The sequence below is a fragment of the Aquila chrysaetos genome, chromosome 17, assembly GCF_900496995.4.
Source record: "Aquila chrysaetos chrysaetos chromosome 17, bAquChr1.4, whole genome shotgun sequence".
NCBI classification, from domain to species: Eukaryota; Metazoa; Chordata; class Aves; order Accipitriformes; family Accipitridae; genus Aquila; species Aquila chrysaetos.
This window is the reverse complement of record NC_044020.1, coordinates 20210800-20230191: the sequence shown is the minus strand read 5'-3', so window position 1 is coordinate 20230191 and position 19392 is coordinate 20210800. Positions and strand designations below refer to the sequence as shown.

The following is a 19392-nucleotide window of genomic DNA, read 5'->3' as shown; positions in this document are numbered from 1 at the left end:
GAGCTTTTTACTGTAGGCTGGCCACAAAGGTTTTAGTTTATTTTCATTTTTCTGGTTTTACTTCTCTAGAGTAAGATCAAGTGTCTTATACATATGTGTGTGTTTTGTTTTATGCAATATTAATGAGGGATATATCCTTTGGCTCTGGTGATTGTGTATTTCACTAGTGCACAGGTGGCCTTAATATTTCTGCTTTGTGGGTTTCTTCTTCTATCTTTAACTTCTGTTATCCTGTGTCCTTGTGTTTTGTGGTTTACAAGATTTTTTTTGTCATTGGGAAATATGTTGTATTGGTGCCGGGGCCCAAACGTTACACCAGAAGAAATATCCTTTCTTTGTCAAATATCTGCGTTGTGAAATCTTCACATTAGTCTGTGGTTTTACTCTGAAAATTGGCTGTAGGACAATGACATACTGTTTAAGACATTCTTTGCTCTCAGACTCTATTTGCAGTCCTGTATTAGGAGTAAACATACTACCTTTTTATTGCTATCTGAAGCAGCACAGGCTGGGGAGAATGACTTTAGTTCTCCTTTGGTTCTGTATCACAAGCAGGGCAGTTACTTAGCTTCTCACTTTAACAATGGGTCTTCATTTAGCCATATCCTCAGCTGGTCTACATGGGAGTGCCTCCACTGAAAGCAGGCAAGCAGTACTGATTTATACTAGTAGAGAACTTGACCTGTTGCCCTCAAATCATACTCTTACCTTAGAGCTCCCAGCTTGCATTTGGCACGCACAGTCTTCATTAAGAGTGATGATATGTGGACGAAAAAGAGGATGGCTTGACTTAAAGCTTTTCCATTGAAATTGCATGGAGGAGTGTTAAGTAGAATTAAAAATCATTTCACTTGTAAACTGAGTAAACTCAATCCAGAAGCCATTGAGAGACAATAAATGTGGAACCGCACAGTGCCATCTTTACAAAGTCACTCTTCAAAGTAGACTGCACTTTCAGTTGCCCTCAACCGCAGGGCGTACATATTGTCTGCTCAGAAATGTATGTAACGTTGCTACTTACTTACTTTGTTCAGATTGCAGCAAACTGCCCTTATTAAGGAAGCTGAATTACACAAAGTGTTAAGTTGTAATAGTCTACTGTAGGTGAAGGCTTGCTCTGGAGGCAGAGCTGGGGCTTTTCCATTAGAGGTGACCTTCAAATGAACCAAAGTGCTCATTTTCTTATATCTAAAGCACAACTAAAACATTTTACTCTAAGCTAGGAGGAACTTGCTTTGTTTGTTTTGAGGGGAAGTGAGGGTAACCTTGGCAATATCATGAAAGTGAAGTCTGGTCTTACTTAATGTTATCAGAGCAGTTCTAATAGGCCTCAGATATCTGCACTGTGAAATCCTACACCTTAATTAAAAACGGGGGGGCATCTTCTGTAACAAGACATACTTTTTTATCCCTCTCAATTGTTCAGTAGTCATTGAAATAATTACAGGTTAACAAAAATAAAGAGCATTAAACAGAATGTCAAAATATGTCTGTTCCTCACAGTTGCTCAGTTTTAACTTTCATCTCCTCTGATGTCATAATTTAATTAGGTATCTCAGTCATCTTAGAGTTTTCCAGAATAGACAAGATCTGAATTTGTAGTCTACAAATAGGCAGAACTACCTCAGTTGCCATCCTTTTTGTTTCACTTATTTAACACAGTGCAGAAAACTGAAAATGAGGTCCACCTTGCACTTTTTCCGAGGCAGCTTTAAGAGTTACTGATTAAAAGTGTCCAGCTGTGAAATTTAGTTTTAACAGCTGATTATGCTTTTCTGCACCAAAAGGAGGTGATCAGTTACTTATGACCACCAGTAGTTTTACAGGAGTAAAACACCTTCAGACCTGCACACGGATAAACATCTAATCAACCTGGGGTTAAAGAAATGGTTTCTCTGCCGTTATGTATGAGCAAGGATTTTCAGAATTTGTTTCATGAATGATGATCTGTGGTAACCTTAAATGAACTTGGTCTTTCCAGGCTTTTCTATGAGTCTGTCTGCAGAGCACCATTTAGCTGCTAGTTAGTTGGGTAAAGCAGCATTATTTGTGAATGTCTGATGAGGAGAGAGATGAAATTTCTACCCTTTTGCTCTCCCACTGGGAACTGTTACTTTATAGATGTCAGGTGAAAGTACTCTCCTGAAGACAGTAGCCATAATACAGAGTTGGAAAGAGTAACTCGCCATTTTACTTTCTCTTCTCTCTGTTCCTATACCCCTAAATTATTTTTTTTTAAAGCTATTTTGCTCTGCTAATTGGAGGGTGAGGCAAACATTCAACAGCATGATTGAAAAAGCTGGAAAATCTCACCACTGTAATTATTTGAAGGGAAACATCTCTCAGTTCCTGTCCGTCTCCACACTTGGTAACTGCCCTGTTTTGTACCCCACAAAGTATATACATCAGACCCCTGCAGAGACTAGGAAATGCATGTCTTTTGTGAATCTGTCTTTTGATAGATTGCAGCTTCAGCTGTTTACTTGCTATGTTAGTCTCATATGTTTTTGACCCTGAATGACCAAGTTATGGTTTTCTGTGTGTTGTGGAAATACCTGTTGAAAAGGTGGGATGCTAACAGGATTGGCTACAAACAGACTTGTTACTTTGCTATTACGGTAACAACTAAGACCACCACATAATGGCCGTATTCAAGTGCTTGAATTATGGAGGCTGAGCCATGATACCGAGTTGCAGCCAAGGACTTAAGCCTCTTTAATGTGCTTCATTAAAAATTGGTAGATGGCTTGTCCCAGCCTCTACAAGTGCAGTGTATGTACAGTGGCCGTCTTCCAAGCCGTACCTGCATGTAGCAGAACTGGTGGTTGTATCATAGATTGGGTGGTGAACTGCATCCAGCTTAAGGGGTCACAGTGTGCAAAAGACACCATGGCACTATACTGCAAATGTATGAGATGAGACTTAAGGGTGGGAAAACATGAGGAGGGTGCCAGCGATGCGAGTCTCGCACTTCAGATCAGAGACTGAGCTGGTTTCCATGTAGTTTGGGTAGACTCTGGAGAAGAGGATGAGCCCACTCTGGAAGTATCAACCCATGAGTTACTTTCTGCTCTACTCTTGGTGCCAGAGGAAGGGAGGTTGACTGCCAATCAATGTTTTCTAGTCTTATGGCTTACAGAAGGAAATATGTCCATACTTAAGACTTAAAGACTTAAAACGGTGGTTCCCCTTACCACGTTGCCCCCAAAATAAGAGTCATAAGCAGTTCCGCCTTTTGTCTGTGCTAGCCTTCCTTTTCTTTAGAAGCCACATGTTAGACAGCAGTAGATAGCTATTTTACAGAGAATCACTGTTCTGAATGAGAGAAACCTAGAAAGTAAAGTGCTTGATAGCAAAAGGATTTTGAGAGTTCCTGAAAGGGGTATGCCATTCACTAGGTCAGGTTTATGTCTATATTTGGTATGTATATAAAGTGTTGGTGGCTTTTAGAGGTGCACAGTTCTCTTGCTGTGTGGATTTGGGATCCATATGCTTGCTGGTCTGTGGCTGGTTTTGGTCTTTCTCAGACTGGGTCTGCACAGTGTTGATGAGCATGCCAGTAAGGTCTTATTTTGGGTGCAATGTTTTATCTGCCTTTCATAGAAGTTGCATGTGGCTGGGACCTTCTTCCTTGTTATGCTGTGAAGAAGACTAGTTGCAGTAACTCTGCTCTCTTTTTCTTCCTTTTCCATTGAACTTTCTTGTTATCTTCCCATAATCATGTTTGATACTTCCATCATCTCCTTATTTCCTTCCATCCTGTAGTCTCCAAAATTTTGCTTACAGTAATCACAGGAGGCAGTCTACAAATGCAGTTGTGTCATCCTGTTGGAACACTCTGGATTGCACACTGCTGTCCACATCCTATGTCCAGTATGGTCAGTGTACACCAAAAACCAAATGTGACCAAAATATGCATTGCACCAGTTCGGCTCATGTAGGCATAGCTGGCCATGACAGTTTACACATAGCCTGCAGAGATGTTTCACACCCACCCCCCTCAAATTAATTTTGTTCTGTTGCAACACATCTTATCTGACCTGAACCTTCCCCACACATACACTTCATTTTTTTTTGAAAGTAAGCTTTGCCTGCGAAAGAAATTATGAAGACGACAAATGGAAGTAAAGCTCATCGAAATGTTAGCAAGTCATTTTGTCTTCTGCTGGCTTTCCTCAGGGATAAAAGAACAGCAAAACCACAGCAAAACCAGTAATAAACTTGTTATGGGGGCTGCAAACATAATAGTGATAGAGATCACTTAACTGTGGTGGTTTCTCCTATGTGATAATGTCGAGGTGTTTTATTTCTCCCTTCCCTGTGAGGTAGATCACTATTATCCATAATCTGTAGTGCGCACCACGTGGAGGCTGGGGAGGAGAGGTGGTGTCTCAGAGGTTACACGAGGCCGTGGAAGACCCAGCAACAGAATCCAAAGCGTCTGGACCACCCAGGGCCCTGCTCATGTACCACAAGCCATCAGGGGAAGATTAACTCTAAACCCTTTTGGTTGCTCTGTACAGTATAATCATCTAAATGAAATCAATGAATACTTGATTTGAGAGTCTCCCATTGCTCCATCCCTGCTGTTCCTAATGTTTGTTAACAGATTGCTTTGTGGTAGAGTGCAAAGGTGCCGCTCTATAAAACTGTAATGACTTCTGGAAAGGAAGTTGCCCTGTGTATTGCAGAAAGCACCATTCAGTTTTGATTGGAACATGGGGAGTTGAGAAGTTGTTATTACTGTTAGTACAGCCAGTTGGAATAAAAATTTCTGCTCAGTTATGGTTAAGATGACATTTCCTTTTTCCTTGCTTTCCCTCTCTCCTTGTTTACTGATGGAATAGGAGTGTTCTCATTTGCCCTGGGCAGGGAGCTGGTGTGTGGTAAGCTCCTGGCACGCCAGGGAAGAGGATCTCATTTTCTGTCTCCTGTCGTCTTCTGTCTCTCACCCATCCTGTTTGCTACTCCCTTGACTTTCTCTTTGCTGTTTTTTCTCGGTCCTCGGGGTTTTCTGGTCAGTCCCCAGGCAGCTTTTTTATCCTTTCTTGCTCTCTAAGCAGAAAACGTGTTCAGTGAGGTGACTGGGGTTTCCCCTTGTGAGGGTGTTTGGTGGTGCCAGATCTCACACTGCCTGGCTCCGGGAGCCCAGGGACTGAAGGGGAAGAAAGAGGAAGAGATTGCGGCTGTAAATGAGCCCCAGCTGCACAAGTCTGTTTGCACAGCAAGGTGAAACTAATCTGAACAGATGCAATTATTCTGCTGTTGCTGCAAGTTATATTTTGTCTCATTTCTCTGTGGTGAAAGACCACTGGCCTTTGGGCTGGCAACCCACGCTGCAGTACGTCTGGTTACTGACAGGGTAGAGATGAAGATAATTTACAGCAGATCTATTAGATGTCATGCATTGGACATCAGGTCTGTACAAACAGCTCTTGCCTCACTTCTGCCAAGGTCTGTAGTTCATGAACTTCCAGGGCTGTGTAGTGGCCTGTCTTTGCCCTGACACGCTAGACGGGGCTGGCCGGCACACCAGAGGGTTGGCCGGTGAGCTGCACTGGGCCCTGGGCTAAGGGCAGAGAGGGCACTGTGCAGGGCTATAGCTTGCAAGTGCACTGCGCATCCAGTTCCCTCCCCAAAATGAGCCCCAGACCCCAGCACGCTCCCAGCTGCTGCCTAACCCCGTGCCCTTCCCCTGTCAGGTGTGCCTGTGTGCCAGCTATCTCCCCCGCCAGATAACAGCCTTACCGCTGCCTTACAGCTGTGAGAAGAAACTCGAGAGGATTGGTGACAAGGATAATAGTTTTTTAAAGAACGTTGTTTCTGGTTTTTTAGATGTTTGTAATACTTCTTAATAGTAATACTGTAAATATAAAGTGTTTCAAGGCACAGAAACTATTTGTGTCTTTATTTGTGCTTCTTGGCCAGTTATCCAGAGCTTATAGTAATACTCCATCAGCCTTTTCTAGAAAATCAGTTTAATGTGTTTGACACTGCCAGTGAACCAACTCTTCCGTGAAAACCCTGGTTGCTTGCAGGACACTAAGCCTCACCCATTTAGATCCTTTTATACCATTCTAGTCATAAAAAGTCACCTTTACCCCCCAGTTTTGGCAGTTTGAAAATGCTAGAGAGTGAAATAGATATCACAGAATTTGGGGGTTGTCAGCCTGCTGTTTCTAGCTCGTATTTCTTGGACTCCTGTCCTTTTTTGGGCCTGAAGCAAAGCCTGGTGAAATCAGCAGGAGTTTTGACAATTGTCTTGGCTGCGTACTGGGTTAGATCTCGTGCCTCTGATGAGGATTGGCCTACAGAGGAGACCCTTGCAGTTTACAAGTTACAACCAGGGACTGACATGTTCCTGTAAAAATATGGAAGGGGTCTGTGTTTTACAGAGATAATGAAAAGTGGAGAATTACTTTCTCTTTTCCCGGCAATTTTTCCACACGCACGCACATATGTACATACGTATTTTAGCAAACCAATCTAGTATCCCAAGTCAAGGAGTTATTGACAGGCTGATGACATGAATGTTCACAGCTTTAAATCACTTTTTCTTTGAGAACATTTAAATAACTGCATTTTTGTTCAAGGAAATCTTGACTTTAAAACAAAAAGCCTGTAGGAAACCCATATATTGTTAATTGCAAAAGATGGCTCTGCTGTGGTTTTCCATGCTGCTGATCATATATGGAATCCCAGATGACTAGCAGATCTGATTTTATAATCGTGTTGTGTGAGGAGTTTAGACTGAGTATTACTTGTAATTCTGTCATTATCTCTGCTGTTTCTTTATTAATGCCTTTAGCGTTCTTGGTCTGTCCTCAATCTTTCACATTTTGTAGTGATGCTTTATTACAGTGTTTTCCAAATTTTTTAAGTAAAAATCTTTCAAGATGAACAACAGTCCTTCCTTGGGAACTGACTGAAAGCCAAATGATCTTTATTCATATAGCTATTGCCTTACACATCCCCTCTTTGGAAATCACTGTTCCATTGTATGCTATTGCTTTCTTGTTCCTACATGCCTTGATGAGTAGTAAAATAGTATTGACATTTAAAATATTGTCACTGGCATGGTTGATGGGTGAATGAATGACTGACTGAGAGAGTTTTCTCTTCAGAGGTGATTTTTCGGGGCTCTTTGCAAATTCAGGCTCTAGTGATGCTTATTTTTTGTATCAGTTACGCTTGCTGTGCATTTTTGAGCTTTGCTTTGCAAACATAAATGGGGCTGTTCTTTTCATTATAGTTGCTATTGTCCATGCCCATCCAGTGTCTTGTCCTCCAGCTGCCCCAAAAGATTTGTGCAGCACTTCGGAAATAACACTTAACTACATCACAGGAGTTAAATATGAAAAAACGTCATTCAGAGCTTGCACGGCCTTTACATGCCAGTCACAGACTGTCACCTAGAGTGTATTATAAGCTTGGATAAGCTTTCCATATTTTAGGTTCACAGTTTGTCACTACATTGTTATTTTCATTGCTATGTCTTTGATCTCACAAAAAGCTCTGCGCTGGTCAAGGAGTCTGTTGACACAGTCCCCTATGCCCATGTGGGCCTTTGAGCTCATTACAGAGCAAAGGAAGGATCATGAAAGCAGAGCTTCAGAAAACATTGTAGTTGCCAAATAACATAGCATTTCTAAAGCCGCTCTGTGTCTTACTGTGGGCCTCTGCTTCAGATCTGAGCTTTCACAGATTACTGTCCACACCATTCTTTCATTGACGTAGCTGTGACAATACAGAAATATTAGCAGTACTTACTATTCTGTCAATGTAGAGAAATCCATCCCACTTAGGAACTGCAATACAAGCAGAAAATAGACCCTTTGCCCTGAGGTTACTGTCTGAAGGTCTAGGCCACAGAAGGTAAGTGGATATAGGGAGATGGGCAAGCAGAGAGAAATGAAGTTACGAGCGCTTATTGCCTAGCACTGCTGCTGACACCTTTAGGTAGGTTTCCCTTCTGAAATCTGCTGTAGTTCCTCCAGCTTGGTCAGCAGTCCTTGGTCGTTTCTGGTGTGTCTTTACTGGCAGATGAGGCGCTAGCACGGAAAATCCTGGCCTGTTCTTCAGATGATTTTGTCTAGTGCTAGTGTCAGGAAGCCCCAGCTGTGTGGTGCTAGGCTCTGTACACACGTCAGTGCACAAGACAGTCACTGCCTGAAAACACACCCTAAGTATAAGTATAATGAAGATCACTGATCACACTCTTTTAAAGTACGTGGCTGCTGTTCACATGAAACCTGATAGTGAAATATGCACGGCACCAGTGCTGTCTCAAATCAGCAGCAGTCTGTTAACACACTGTGCTCGTCAGTCCCATTACAGCACGAGAGGGCTGACATGGTTTTTGTTTCTAGTCCATATGGTAAGGGAACTTCTGTTACTGATACTTACTGGGAGATAGGTTTACAGTAAAAGTTACGGACAGTTAAAAGCATATCAGGAAGCAATACCTTGAGATTTCATATGGTTAACAAATGGCATTTCCAGCTCTGTATACAAATCCAAGTATGTTTATAGAAAAATTTTTGTGGTACTAATGGAAATTTCTGAATCTATACATGTCCCTTTCTCCAAACTGGCATAATTTTAATATGAGAAGAACTATCCATACATCCTTGACTTGTCATTTATTAGAAAACTCAAAATCTTAATGTTTGACATTGGAGAAAAAAGGGTAAAGATACAGGCAAAGTTCCTCTGTATTACAGAAGATAAAAAAGGGGGAATATATTTGCTTCTGGTTATGCTAATTCATCACTCCAAGCAGGGTGTGATTGCGTTCTGTCTAGTCAGTTCTTTTCTTCGTATCTTAAAGAAGAGATATAGCCAAAGTAAAGGGCATTTGGAGATAGACAAGGAAAATAATTGAGTCACAGAGAGTCTTCTGTTTGAGGAGGGATGGGAAAGATAGGGATTGTTTTAATTTAAAGAAGAGACAAATAAGAGAGGACGTGATAGTAGTGTACGGAATGATGAATGATACAGAGAAGGTGAATTGGGCGCTCTTGCTTGCCCTTTCATAAGTACAGAAGCAGAGGGACATTCAATAAAGCTGAAAGGCAAAATAGTAACACTGTTTAAAGGGAATTTTTAAACAGTACCTACCTTGTTTCCACAAGCTCATCTTGTTTCTTCATGATGCTAGAGCATGTATTGAGGGAGATGCAAAAGACCTCTAGAAAATGAATTCAAGTTGTCCTGCGAAGCAGATGTTGTGGGCATACTGCAAAGACTACTGACTGGATCGGGTTATATGGCTTGTGTGAAGGAGAAGAACTAGTCAGATAGTCTTAGAGAACCTTTTTAGTCTTAAAAATAAGTGGAAGCTGCGTAAGATATTAATACGTGTAATGAGACTATACATACATTTGCTAGATAGAGCAAAAAAGTAACTATTCAAGGCAGAAATCTATTATTGGTGGAAAGAATACGGCTCTGCAGTTGACCCCCATATGATTTTTTGCATGTCTCCCTGAATATCTGCTCGTGAGCCTTTTTTATAAAAGGCTGATGTTCTGCCACATTGGCTCAGGGCTCTACTGTCAGGGCCAAGCAGACTTCTGTCCATGAGGAAGTTGTAGGAAGTGCATTTATTCTTCCTGAATATTTCTTTCCTGGTATTCTCTTGCTTTGGGATATTCCATTTATTATTATTCATCTTTAATTAATAAGTTTGTATCAAGATCAAGGAGAAAATTTATTTTGATCAGTACATTCTAGGGAACTTCAATAAATAGAGTAAATTGTATATGTACCTCTCCACCTCCATTCTTAGATAAAAAGGGGATGGTGAGACATGCAAATAGCTTATAAACAAGTGAGATCACTTTCTGGTTAGATTATTACAATATCTGTTTAGATCCATTGTTACTTTTAGACTTGATCCCTGACATTCTTTTTGTAGATTTACAATTATATTATAATTCCTCACCATACTGTGTTATTTCATGTAGTACAATCCTAATCCACCCGTGGTGATCATCACTTCAAAGCCTAGTTCCTGTGGTCATTTTGAGTGCTGTACCTGCCTCGTTTCTAACATCTGTGTCTAGTCCATTGTGGTAATGTTACTGTAGTGATTAAGACCTGGATCACATCTGCAAAATAGCCTTTCCTTTCCTGCCTCGCTTTCCCCCACCTTAAAATAGGTGAAAAAAATGAGAGTTTCTGGATGAAAACCACTCACTATGATATAGGGAAAATTGCATTGTTAGTAATGTTTCCTCATGCCTTGTAATTAGATCTTTGTTTCTCACTGGCCTAAAGGACATCATGAATGTATTTGCTGACATTCTCGGTATTAAACTTCGTGCAGCTATCGAGCATTTAAAATATTTACTATTCGACAAGAACAGATGTATTTTATGAATCATGTAAAGTCTATCATTTGTAAAAGTTTATATGAGATACGTATTTGTGTGTTTGTGTGTGTGTACATATGTGCTACGTATATAAACTGTACAGTTAAGAACGTATTTGCCTGCCACTGCAGTCCAGCTGCCTCTGAAATAGTTATGGACATTATCTTGGCAGCCCTGAAATACCAACCTACAACATGGTGAAGAACAGTTTAGCCATTTGAAATTGCAGAGAAAATTTAATTGTAAATGTAATTCCATAGACAGAGGTATGCAAATTTAGGTCTAAACTTAAGTGAAAAGAAGCATTTGGTCTAATTTTTTGGCATTTGTCAAAAGCCCTCCAAAAACCATCTAGGCTGCAGGCTAAGCTGTCTTTCATAAATCTCAGCTGAAGACTTGCTGCTGACTTTTTAAGACTAAATTATTTCTATTGTTCTCAAGTAATTAAATTTTTGTTGTTATCTGTGGAAAGAGCCCCACTGGGTTGAGCATGTAAGTATATGGGGGTGGGGGGAAGGAGGATTTGTGTTAGCTAAGATGATAAAGCTGAAAACATAGCAGCGGGATATAAATCAGATTTTTTTTCTTTTTCTAGTTGGCTCGTCACAATAAAACATTGCAACAGATGCTGAAGCCAGGGTCAGATCCAGATGAAGGAGATGAAGCCTTGAGGTATTATGCCAATCATACGGCACAGATAGAGGTAAAGAATTGCTCACTAGAAGATTGAATATGAGACAAGTTTGCATCTTGTGCATGGTGTATCACCTCTTTTTAAGCTTCTGAACAGCAAAGCTTATTCAAATGGTGTAGATAATTTATGAGAAGGAGAAGGTTGAATAATGTGCTTTTGGCTATGGGAGAAAAAGGAACGCACCTGTATTGAAAGTGGCTCCAAATAATCATTTTACAGTAGCTTTCCTGTGTGTTACCAAACATGTTTTGTTAAGGAAATAATGACTGTGGATAGTAGCTGTGTCATGAAGTCAAGAATAATCTTGTATGGTACATCACTTAAATAAATAATCATGAGTTTCAAAGCCAGTGATGCTAACTGATCAAATTAAAAGTCTGGCTGGAGTACAAAGAGGTTTTGAAGTGGTGTAGACATTCAGTATGGCTTTTGTTTAAAAGACCAAGGCTTGGCCTGGTTCATCAGTTCTGTTCTCTATTTTAAACTTTATGCCTGCCATGGACTGGATTTAGATCAAGATCCACAGAGGTATTTAGATTCTTAACGCTTATATCAGTTCCTGTGCTCTTACAGATTTCATGGGATTATAGGCATCAAGATAGGAGTTAGGAACTGTAGTATCTCTAGACCTTAGTGACTTTGTAAGGAGGAGAATTTCTAGGGTGCAAAGGCAGCTGCTGCGAGAGACTGCAGGAAGAAGAGGCATCTGGCTCTCTCTTGGAAATGCTGTATCAAGTCCAAAATTGGCCGAGTATGAAAACTGCACAGTATGGTTGCACGCAGGCCCAGCCTGAATCTGAGCCAATAATGTTACCTTCAGCGGGCTCCCAGGCTCCACCAACGTTGGACCTGAGCTTGCGTGCGTCGGGAGCGGTCTTGACGCAAGTGCCTCGGGTCTGTGTTGTCCTGGCTGCCATCAAGACAGGCCGTGGCTGGGTCCTTCTCTGTTTCCCACCGTCCTTTTTGCCCACCACAGGATAGGTGGAAGCTCCATGGCTGTGGTTGTCCAGAGGGCAGCTCAGTGCTTCTCTTCACATATTTTAATACTTTGGGTGCTTCTGAGGTATCTGTTAGCAATTATCAGCGAGTTACCTGGGTAGGTTGTAAATTTAGGCATTAAACAAGCAATGCGGTCTGCTTTTATGTGGCCAATATCTTCTTCCTGGTGTAGTTTCTGAAATCTGCTAAAACCCCGTGGCTGCAAAGCCTGTTCCTCGAGCAGATATGGAGGCCTTTATTCTCAGGGAGGCTTTTTAAATGTCATTCTGCAGAGCAGCACCTGCAGCTTATCTCTTCATTTGAGTCCCTAACAGAACTGAAGATGTGCTGTCGGCTTCCTTCGCTCACCCTACCAGGTTAGCTGCTAGTCACATAGTCTCATTGCACAACTGCTGGCCTAAGACACAAGTATTTACTTAGGACACTTCAGAACTGCCTGTTCAAACGTCATGTAATGCACATGCCCATGGGCAGACATGAGAGTAATTATCCTTCATCTCCAACGCAAATGTGCTTGACTATGTTACTCCTAAAAGTGACTGAAGACAGGTGGGTTTTTAGGATGTTCACATAATAAATATGAATTAACAGAGAGAAGGGAGGGTTCTTTAATGCAGGACTGTAACTGGAAGAGTGAAACTCAACCCAGCATTGCTGCTATATCAAATGGATGTTTGCTGGTCTTTCTCTGAAAGCAGTCTTAGACCTGTTCAGCATTTCAGATATAGCTCCTCTATATCAGGGTATCTCATTTGTCTGATTTGAAAGTCAAATAGTGGGGCTTTTTTTCACTGGTGGCTGTTTAGAGACATGGGTCTAGGAGTCAAGATGGGTTTTCTACCCATTTCTGTATTTTTAGTAATGCAGAGTCCATGATCAGCATGGGGAAGCAATTTTCATGACAGTGTGGTGAGATGGAATAAAATCTAGCTCACGCACCGATAACTCGGTAGGCCCTGAAATACAAACAATGCAAAACCTTGTTTTTTGCCAAGTAAGAAGATAAAGACTGACAAGATATGGGTGCTGTCTGAGTAACAAGGTGCTATTTTTGCATGTTCACCTTCACAACTTATCTCATCATAGAAATAGACTCAAGGTGAGAAAAGAATTTCGTGATCTGAGCAGAAAGCTCCCAAACTTCTGCACTGTGTACTGGGAGAGATTCGTTTCTATTTATTGCAAAATTGAAGCATTCTGAATTAGAACACTTTTATATTTGGGGGAAGTTTGGACCTAGGTTTTGCTTGAGACATATATTTGCCCCCTTATTTTGAGGCAGGCTTTTGAAAATAGAAAAGCAGTTTTACTTTGTTTTAGGATTCATCGGTTCAACTTCACTGTAATGTTCAAATACTTTATGCATTAATTTATTAAAAAAGGGGGCGCTGTGAACAAGAAAAGATATGACAAAATGGTTGGAAAGTCACTGATCCTGAAAAAAACGTACATTTTATTTATAGATTGTTCGCCACGATAGAACGATGGAACAGATTGTATTCCCTGTCCCCAATATTTGTGAATTCCTCACTCGGGAATCCAAAAGTCGGGTATTCAATACAACAGAGAGAGATGAACAAGGGAGCAAAGTCAATGACTTTTTCCAGCAGACAGAGGATCTTTACAACGAGATGAAATGGCAAAAAAAAATTAGGAGTAAGTATTGCAATTTCAAAAAATAGCTTAATTATGCTAAAATCCTGCTTTTAAGACTTCAAATACTTTCATTTTAATAGTACACTTTTCTCTGTTCACTCCGATAGTGCAACAAGCAGAACTGCTCAGGGGTTGAGAGTGTAGGTCAGTAGAGTATAGGTCAACTGAGACACTTGCATGCCACCATAAAAAAGGCATAATATGGAGCAGTTAGTAATATAAGTAATGTGTTCAAGATGATGTTTTGGACTCCAAAAGCTAAATTGAGGGATGGATGAACTGGGTGTAGTTCTACTAAACTCAATAGAGTTGCACCTAATTAAGCCAAGGCCCCTAATATTTAACAAAAACATGTGTAGCTGCATATTTGAGGTTTGAAGATTCCTAAAAGACCATTAAAAAACTTGTAAATGTCAGTCACTTAAAAACATCTCTCACCAGAACCTCAGCTGCTTTAAATCTGCATGATTCCCGTAGAGTCAGTTCCCCTCTGCCAGTTCACATCAGCCTTGCTTGACTAGGCTGCAGTATGTCCCCGTTTGTTGGCCCATACTGGTGTATGTCCTGGGGTAGTGGGAGAGCCACAGGTACCACCTTAAGCTGCTTGCAGATCTGACAGGCACAGTCAAGATCATGGGGGAGACATCAAAGCAGGGACCCGAAGAGGAGGTGCAGCGAAGCCAAGCCAGGTACCCCGAGTTTCTTGTTTAGTTCACTGGTGGTCATTGCAGCTGCTGGCCCTCACCAGGAACAGGGCTGCTGCTGCTGCCCATGTCCCGGGGACAAGAAGCTCCTGCCAGCTCAGCCGCTGTCGGCTCTGCCCTTTGCTTTTGAAGCAGAGAATCAAGGCTGCAAACTAATTCAGCATCTATAGTATCCTTGAGGGATAAGGAAAAAAATTATATTTTATATATGTAGACATATATAAAAATACATGAGAGTGATTACTTCATTCACTGCTAAAATGCAGATGCTGTTAGGGTGGCACACATCAGCTGCTCACAGCAGCATTATGCAATTGATTAGGAAGGAAGTGAAGAATAGGATCTATGGTCAGCACAGCAGGGAGTTTGGATAGTCAAAGCAATATGGTTTAATGTTGGTTTAATGTAGCATCCTTAACATGATGGAAAAATGAATGTTGGTTGCAGTTTTTATAAATGTCAGTTCCCAGGCTGTAATTTTCAGAGGCAGTAGTTAAGTCTTCAGCCTGAACCCTGTCGGCCCAGGTCCGCTTCCCTTGGTGGCACCGTAAGAACTTGTCTGTACTGACAAACTGGCCAGAATAGAAGTTGAAAAATAAATTATTCCAGAATAACTCCCTATCTGTACAGTCTGTTTGGGAATAAAAGTCACTGTATTGTAGAAAAATTGCTCCAATAACAAAATCATATCTGTGGGCTTTGCTTAAGAAACACAAATGAAAGAGCCCAACCCTACACTTATATAGACCAGACCTGCCTAATGCTATAAGCAAAAAAAACAGGTTTATTTTTATTCAGAACAGAAATTACTCAATTCCTTTCATCAGTGGAATGGCCTACAAGTCTCCATGTGTTTTTTTTATTTGAAAAGATAATACAGGTTGAGGCTGGGTTCATTCTTTAGCCAAGTGTCTGTTAGCATGCAGTCTGCGTTGCTTAAATTGACAGATGGCATTTTCAATGGCTCCAAATGCTTAAATCTCAGCAGTCAACAGCATAAGGTTATCACAATGAAATCTGAATATTTACCTAATCACAGTTAAAGTCTATTTAGACTAAAGCCTGAGACAGTCACATGCAGTTGAAGGAGTCTGCTGTTTATAAAAAGTTAGCTGGGTGCAGGCAAGTCAGGAATACGCTCTGCATACTTACAGGAGGTTCTTGGTACTTTAAAATCTAATTAATAGGAATACATCATGTTTGAATAAATAAACCTCTCCGCCTAGAGATTTTTTCACACTTTTGCACATAGAATCTTGTTTTAAATGTTCATTTAAACATATTGTAGTGCAGTCATATATATGAAGTGCTTACCTGGGTCTTAGTACCCTCTGATCTTGTTCCTAGCCTTTTTGGTGAATCGTTTATGTGACTCTGGACACAAAATCTTAACCCTGTTTTGCCCTATTTCCCTTTTTAGTCTTTTCTAACTAGGTTATAAGTTCTTTGGGATATAGACTATTTCTGCGTATTTGTACAGCACTTTGACACACGGAGATCCTGACTTCATTTGAGTCCTTTTAAGCAGGAGTACAGAGCAGACCTGTTTGTCAGGAGGTAACCTTGGACATCTGAGGATCATAGTCAGAAAATATATAGTCAGCTTTCATAGAACCAAATCCCAGTCAGACCAAATTTTACCTGCTCCCCAAAGTAGATCAAGATGTATTTGGTTTGACAGAGGTGGGGACGATACGGCAGTTCTGAAACCTTGCCTATTCCATCATTCTTTGAATAATGTCATCAGTGTACTTGGTCCAAATAGGTCATCTGGATGACCCGTTCTGGGTCTTCTGGTTGACTGGCATGCAGAGTACTAAAATCCATTTGTTTGTTTCATTTTGTGTCTCCATGCACAGAGGCTAGTTTCAGAGGCAGGTGAAAAGACTCCTTCCCTAAAGATCCAGTCCTAAAATCTTAGCAGAGGCAAAACTCTCATATAGAATAAACTGTGTTGGGATCTTTGGATTAAAAGCTGTGCTTGAAACTATGTTTTATGGCAAACGTATGTTTGATATTTGCCTATTTATGTTCATTTTAAAGATCTGCATATTTTCTTCATTAATCTGTATTTTTTAATTCCCTTGAGGCCATTACTCATGGAGTTCCTGCCTGCTTTCATTTCATTGATTGCTGCTCTTCTCCCCTTTCTAGATAATCCACCCTTGTTTTGGTTCTCCAGACACATTTCTCTCTGGGGAAGCATTTCCTTCAACCTTGCTGTATTCATCAATTTAGCAGTTGCTCTGTTCTACCCCTTTGGAGATGATGGAGATGAAGGCAAGTGGAGTTTGATTTTATTTTTCCTTTTAATTTTAGATGCTTTCAATTCTAAGGTAACAGTTATATAAAACTGCATCTTCAGGTATGCTCATATCTGCAGAAGCCATTTAGTATCTTCTAAGTAGATACCAGATGTTGTCTGAAATGTGGTAGTTGATCTTCTGTGTGTCACATGGCCCATACGATGTGAAGTAAAATAGACAGAACGTAGCTGCTAAGCTGAAGATTATCTAGATGATCTGAGCTAATTCTTTTTTTTTTTTTTTTTTTTTTACATTGCCATATTGCAGTGTACTACTGCACACATTCAGTTACAGCTTCTGAGCTGAAGAAGGATTCCTGGCAGCAGCAGAGGGACAGAGATTCCTTAAAACTGACCAAACTGAATGACTTGCAGTCTTAAAAACATATGGAATAGAATGATTTGAAAACTAGCTTGTTGGCTTTTGACTATTTTGTTTATTGGGATAAAAGGATATAACTGTTGCAGAGGATAAACACATTGTATAAAGATATGCTTAAAACCTATGATTCTTTCTGCTTCATCACATGCCACAGGAAATATATCAAATAATAAATTTCATTAAATAAATGCAGCAGACTAGCGGGAGGCCTCTTTGAATCCACAACAAGCTTAATTGGGATAAAGGAGACTAAATAGTTCAGAATACTGGTAATGGGAGTAGAGCCATTCACCTCTGGGTCTTTGATTCGTGTCCAGTCCAGTCAGTAATGTGACTGAAAGTCACCTCTGTCTGATGGCATGTGAACTGGGCTGGTGGAAGCAGTCCAGCTTCTAGTAGATACATGTGCTTTTCACGAACGCCAGAGTTGGCACAAGCAAACATTCCTGTTGGCTGGCTAAACAGAAAGGCAGCAGATTAAAATATATTGGCATGGAGACCACGGTGCCCTTTCGCCCTGCGGGGTGGTCTCTGCAGGTCACGGCACAGGCACCTCCGCAGCTTTGCGTAGCAAAGTTTGCAGCGCTGTGCCGTGTAAAAGGGAAGTGTTTGTGCTTTGTGCTTTCCTGTTTGTAAACTGAAGAGTCACTCGGAGCACACACACATTAAAGCCCGTGCAGGGTGAGAGGAGAAATAAAGAGTTAAAAATAAACCTTTTAAGCTACTAAATTTTAGCTAATCTTTACTCACAGAAATCCTCTGGTCTGCAATCAGTAGGTATTAATACTTACTTTGAACTGCAGATTTATATAGTATTAGTTTAAGTGGCCCCAGTAATCCAGTGATTTCAGTGATAGCGCATTTCAGGATTCCAGTTCCTGTCGCTTGTAAAAGCAAAAGCGATTCCCGAGCAATAAACAATAGGTGTGGCCAAATGGGACGAGCAGGTCATGAGGCAGCCTCCTCACTTCCAGCTTCCCCCTCCACCAAAACCTGATCTCACAGCCAGAATTTGTCTCCCATTTTTCCCCTTTACCTTGTGTAAATCCGCCCATACTCAGATGTCTGAGGTGTCCGGGCTGATCTAATCATCCCAAGAATGCTGCCTTTCAGTAGATTTCTGCAGTTCTTACATCATATGACATAAGTGAAACTGTGCTCCAGATGAGGACTCCTTGCCTGCGGCGTGCATGTCTGCACACGTTACCGGCGTAGGTTCTGCGACCTGAAATTGTTTGACCTGCAGTAGGGAAGAAGAAAAAATGATTTGTTAAAGAAACACTGAGTGCTTTGGCCTCACCTTTCAGATTCACTTGGAAGTTATTTTTTAGGTTCTGTTAAAAGTTTCCAGATCTTGTTGGCGAAGAAACTAGCAGAGCCGACCTTGAACCTCCTGCCAAGGATAAACACTCCTGAACTTTGGAGAAGTTCGGATGCCATCTGAATGTTGAGGCTAGGGCCTCATCTCATTGTTTTCTAATCCCACTGATGCTGCTCAGCTGTGTATCTGTTGCCAAAGAGATAGCATGATTTCTATTGTGAGTCTAGCTAAATTTCTATTCCCTTCTCCCCCGTCACTGACCTCTCAGTTCATCTGATAACAATAGAAGTCAGTGCACAAGTGTGACAGTGCCCTGCGATCTGAATGTGCTTTTTATATCACAGCAACATGGTGTGTTTCCAGGGCTTTAAGCAGAGGAGAGAGGGAAAACAGGGGCATCGCTCAAAACTCAGGGAGAGCCTGGAGCCAGCATCTTGCAGAGTGGCAAAGAGGCTGACTCCGAAGGCAGTGGTTCGCGCGCCCGCAGGAGCTCAGCAAGACCCGGGACCCACCGCCTCCCCGGGAGCAAGGCACAGCTATTCAGCTGCTCTCGGCAATGCAGATGCTGCCCGCTCCTGCCGAAGTCCCTGTGGCTGCCTCCCGCTGCGGCAAGCGCCTTGCTCCCGTGCAGAGGCGGAGGTTCCCGCTGAACACCCGCAGCCGTTCCGAAGAAAGCCGCTTTTCTAAAACCGGGGCACTTCGGTGCTGTTGGGGATCGAAACGTGACACTGCAGCGTGGTGCCGCTTGCTGCGCCGCCCCGAGGACTGGCTATTTCTGTAGCTGAGCAATCATGGAATTAGACCGGAGGAGCCCTAATGATCCCTGCAGAAGGGAGCTGATTAGTAGCTTGCTCCAGAAGGGTAAACTGTTTTATCTCTGAGCACTCCTTGGATTTTAATGGAAATTTCATTAGCTGCTCTTATTATTACCTGCGCAAAAATCAACAATACTATG

At 41.5% G+C, this 19392-nt stretch overlaps 1 protein-coding gene across 9 annotated transcripts in view; it reads left to right on the top strand.

Moving 5' to 3' along the window:
* The window catches only part of ITPR2 (inositol 1,4,5-trisphosphate receptor type 2), a 273890-nt gene that overhangs the window by 209957 nt on the left and 44541 nt on the right, over positions 1-19392 (top strand). For 8 of the 9 annotated variants that reach the window (XM_041118187.1, XM_041118189.1, XM_041118188.1 and 5 more), the window contains 3 exons: positions 10972-11079; positions 13533-13725; positions 16584-16709. In XM_041118187.1, coding sequence (XP_040974121.1) covers positions 10972-11079; positions 13533-13725; positions 16584-16709 — 427 coding nt within the window. Of the gene's footprint in view, positions 1-10971; positions 11080-13532; positions 13726-16583; positions 16710-17002; positions 17224-19392 lie in introns of those variants that run through there. The other variant, XM_041118193.1, reaches the window with a different exon arrangement.